This window comes from Sinocyclocheilus rhinocerous, unplaced genomic scaffold (genome assembly GCF_001515625.1).
Source record: "Sinocyclocheilus rhinocerous isolate Xijiao unplaced genomic scaffold, SAMN03320098_v1.1 scaffold1099, whole genome shotgun sequence".
In the NCBI taxonomy this organism is placed as follows: Eukaryota; Metazoa; Chordata; class Actinopteri; order Cypriniformes; family Cyprinidae; genus Sinocyclocheilus; species Sinocyclocheilus rhinocerous.
In genome coordinates this window covers 577,543-580,889 of record NW_015634461.1, presented here as the reverse complement: position 1 = coordinate 580,889, position 3,347 = coordinate 577,543, and the positions used below count along the sequence as shown (strand labels likewise).

Below are 3,347 nucleotides of genomic sequence, written 5' to 3'. Positions count from 1 at the left end.
AAACACGTTCTGTGGTCGCTATACCTTTAAGTGAAACGAATCAGCGGATCATTTAGTGAACCGATTCGAAATGATCCATTCGAACGAAACGACTCGTTCCAGTCAGAACTCGGAGGCTCGTCGAGGGTGTTTTTGTTGATTTTCTTTATATATTCTCATGCGATTTATTGCACGATATTTAGAATAATCATACATTTCCTGATAAAGTTGTTCTACAAGCTCTTAGTTTCGGTTTCACGAGGAATTTTTAGCATTTGCACAAGATTCCATTGTTCTTTTTGTACTGTTTCAGAACTTGACATTCAACGTCACGAAGCGTTCGAGTGTGATACGAGAATGAATCGTTCATTTGAAGTGAATCTTATAAATGATTCAGTCGAACCGATGTGAATCACTCGCCTGTGTAGGAAAACCTTATGAAATCTACATATTACGTTTTTTGAGCCAGCAAAAGAAAAAAAAATTTTAGTCAACATGGAGCACATACATGAAAATACAACTGAAAACTAGTTTTTTGATTGATTTATTCGAAAACGTAACGATAGTAGCAATAGCAGCGTTTAAACAAATAAACACGTTTCTGTGGTCGCTACCTTTAAGTGAAACGAATCAGCGGATCATTTAGTGAACCGATTCGAAAATGATCCATTCGAACGAAACGACTCGTTCCAGTCAGAACTCGGAGGCTCGTCGAGGGTGTTTTTGTTGATTTTCTTTATATATTCTCATGCGATTTATTGCACGATATTTAGAATAATCATACATTTCCTGATAAAGTTGTTCTACAAGCTTTTAGTTTCGGTTTCACGGCGAATTTTTAGCATTTGCACAAGATTCCATTGTTCTTTTTGTACTGTTTCAGAACTTGACATTCAACGTCACGAAGCGTTCGAGTGTGATACGAGAATGAATCGTTCATTTGAAGTGAATCTTATAAATGATTCAGTCGAACCGATGTGAATCACTCGCCTGTGTAGGAAAACCTTATGAAATCTACATATTACGTTTTTTGAGCCAGCAAAAGAAAAAAAAATTTTAGTCAACATGGAGCACATACATGAAAATACAACTGAAAACTAGTTTTTTGATTGATTTATTCGAAAACGTAACCATAGTAGCAATAGCAGCGTTTAAACAAATAAACACGTTTCTGTGGTCGCTAACTTTAAGTGAAACGAATCAGCGGATCATTTAGTGAACCGATTCGAAAATGATCCATTCGAACGAAACGACTCGTTCCAGTCAGAACTCGGAGGCTCGTCGAGGGTGTTTTTGTTGATTTTCTTTTTCTATATATTCTCGTGATTTATTGCACAATATTTAGAATAATCATACATTTCCTGATAAAGTTGTTCTACAAGCTTTTAGTTTCGGTTTCACGGCGAATTTTTAGCATTTGCACAAGATTCCATTGTTCTTTTTGTACTGTTTCAGAACTTGACATTCAACGTCACGAAGCGTTCGAGTGTGATACGAGAATGAATCGTTCATTTGAAGTGAATCTTATAAATGATTCAGTCGAACCGATGTGAATCACTCGCCTGTGTAGGAAAACCTTATGAGTGTAAATCAAGTCTTTTGAGCCAGCAGAAGAAGAAGAAAAAAACAGTTTAAAGCAGTTTATTCGAAAACGTAACAACACTAGCAGCGTTAAACAAATAAACACGTTCTGTGGTCGCTAATGTCCCGCTGTACAAACTGTTCAGTGGTACGAAATGAATGTACTGATATCCTAAGTCAAGTCATTTTTTATTCTTTTTTTAATATCTGCATAAATATCACATTTTATAAACCATATTGTGTTAAAGTAATTTTTATTTGGTGCTGAAGAAATGTAGCTTAAATCTTAAATCTTATTTAATCTGACTAATGATAGTTGATGTGCTCAGATTATTTTTATTAATTAAACAATAAATAAAAACAAGAAATTATTTTTATAATACTGATTAGGCGTCCATACGGATAATTTCCGTGCCACCAATTACCTTGAGTGAAACGAATCAACGGATCATTTAGTGAACCGATTCGAAAATGATCCATTCGAACGAATCGACTCGTTCCAGTCAGAATTCGGAGGCTCGTCGAGGGTGTTTTTGTTCATTTTCTTTCTCTGGGTCTAAGTGGGGGGATGTGCGCTGAGAGAAGGCGGATCTCCGATGCACCAATCCGCGGCGTTCCTCTCGTCGTTTAAAGAGCTCTTTGTGTCAATCACGCGTTTTTTTCATCGCCATATTGGGTGCTGTAAAGCCTCGCCTTGTTATTTCTCTTCTCCTATTTTACTACGACGCGCAGTTGACAGGAGCGGCCGTCGCGAACGCTGCTTTTGTTTTGATGATCGTCGCGCGTCTGTGTTTTTCGCTCATGCGGCGAGTTTGCCTTTACGCCCGTCGCTTTGGATCGCGTTAACGCAGGAGGGAACGCTCTGTAACAGCTGCTGGGTTTGTGTTTTCGACTTGAACGCCTTAAAATGTCCAACGTTCGCTTGTCTAACGGCAGCCCGACGCTGGAGCGGATGGAGGCGCGACTGTCAGACCAGCCCAAGCCGTCGGCGTGTCGGAACCTGTTCGGTCCGGTGGATCATGAAGAGCTAAAAAAAGACTTCCAGCGGCAGCTGAAGGCGATGGAGGACGCGTCGTCTGACGCGTGGAACTTCGACTTCTCCACGCACACGCCGCACACCGACGGCAGATACCGGTGGGAAGCGCTGGACATTCGCTCGGTGCCCGGTTTCTACAGCAGGTCGGAGCGGGGCAAGGGCTCCGATCTTCACATTTGCTCCTCTGGGAATAATAACGACAATAAAGTGGATGTTAACGGCAATCACGACTGTCGGGAAACGGAGCAGAGCGCGGAGACGCCCGAAAAAGACCGAGAGCAGCGGAAAAGAAGCTCCTGTCTCGGTATGTGCGGAATTATCTCATTAATCTATCACGAATTTCAGGTAGCTTTTTCCAGTATATTGCAAATTATATGTGACCCTGGACCACAAAACCAGTCGTTTTTTTGTAATTGAAATTTATACATCATATGAAAGCTGAATAAATATGATTTCCATTGATGCATGGTTTATGATAGGACAATATTTGGCTGAGGTACAACTATATGAAAATCTGGAATCTGAGAATGCAAAAAAAAAAAAAAAAATGAAGAAAATCATCTTTAAAGTTGTCCAAATTAAGTCCTTAGCAATGCATATTACTAATCAAAAATTCAGTTTTTATATATTTACGGCAGGACATTTACAAAATATCTTCATGGAACATGATTTTTACTTAATATCCTAATGATTTTTGGCATAAAAGAAAAATCAATAATTTTGACCCATACAAGGTTTTTTTTTTTTTTTT

General features: G+C 39.1%; 1 protein-coding gene across 2 annotated transcripts in view; it reads left to right on the top strand.

The window, feature by feature from the left end:
• Positions 1 to 2,091: 2,091 nt before the first annotated feature.
• Positions 2,092 to 3,347, top strand: part of LOC107745559 (cyclin-dependent kinase inhibitor 1B-like) — an 8,147-nt gene continuing 6,891 nt past the window's right edge. The window contains exon 1 of one of the 2 annotated variants that reach the window (XM_016559451.1): positions 2,092 to 2,900. In XM_016559451.1, the coding sequence (XP_016414937.1) occupies positions 2,468 to 2,900 (433 nt within the window). In that variant the 5' untranslated portion in view covers positions 2,092 to 2,467. The remainder of the gene's footprint in view (positions 2,901 to 3,347) is intronic. The other variant, XM_016559452.1, reaches the window with a different exon arrangement.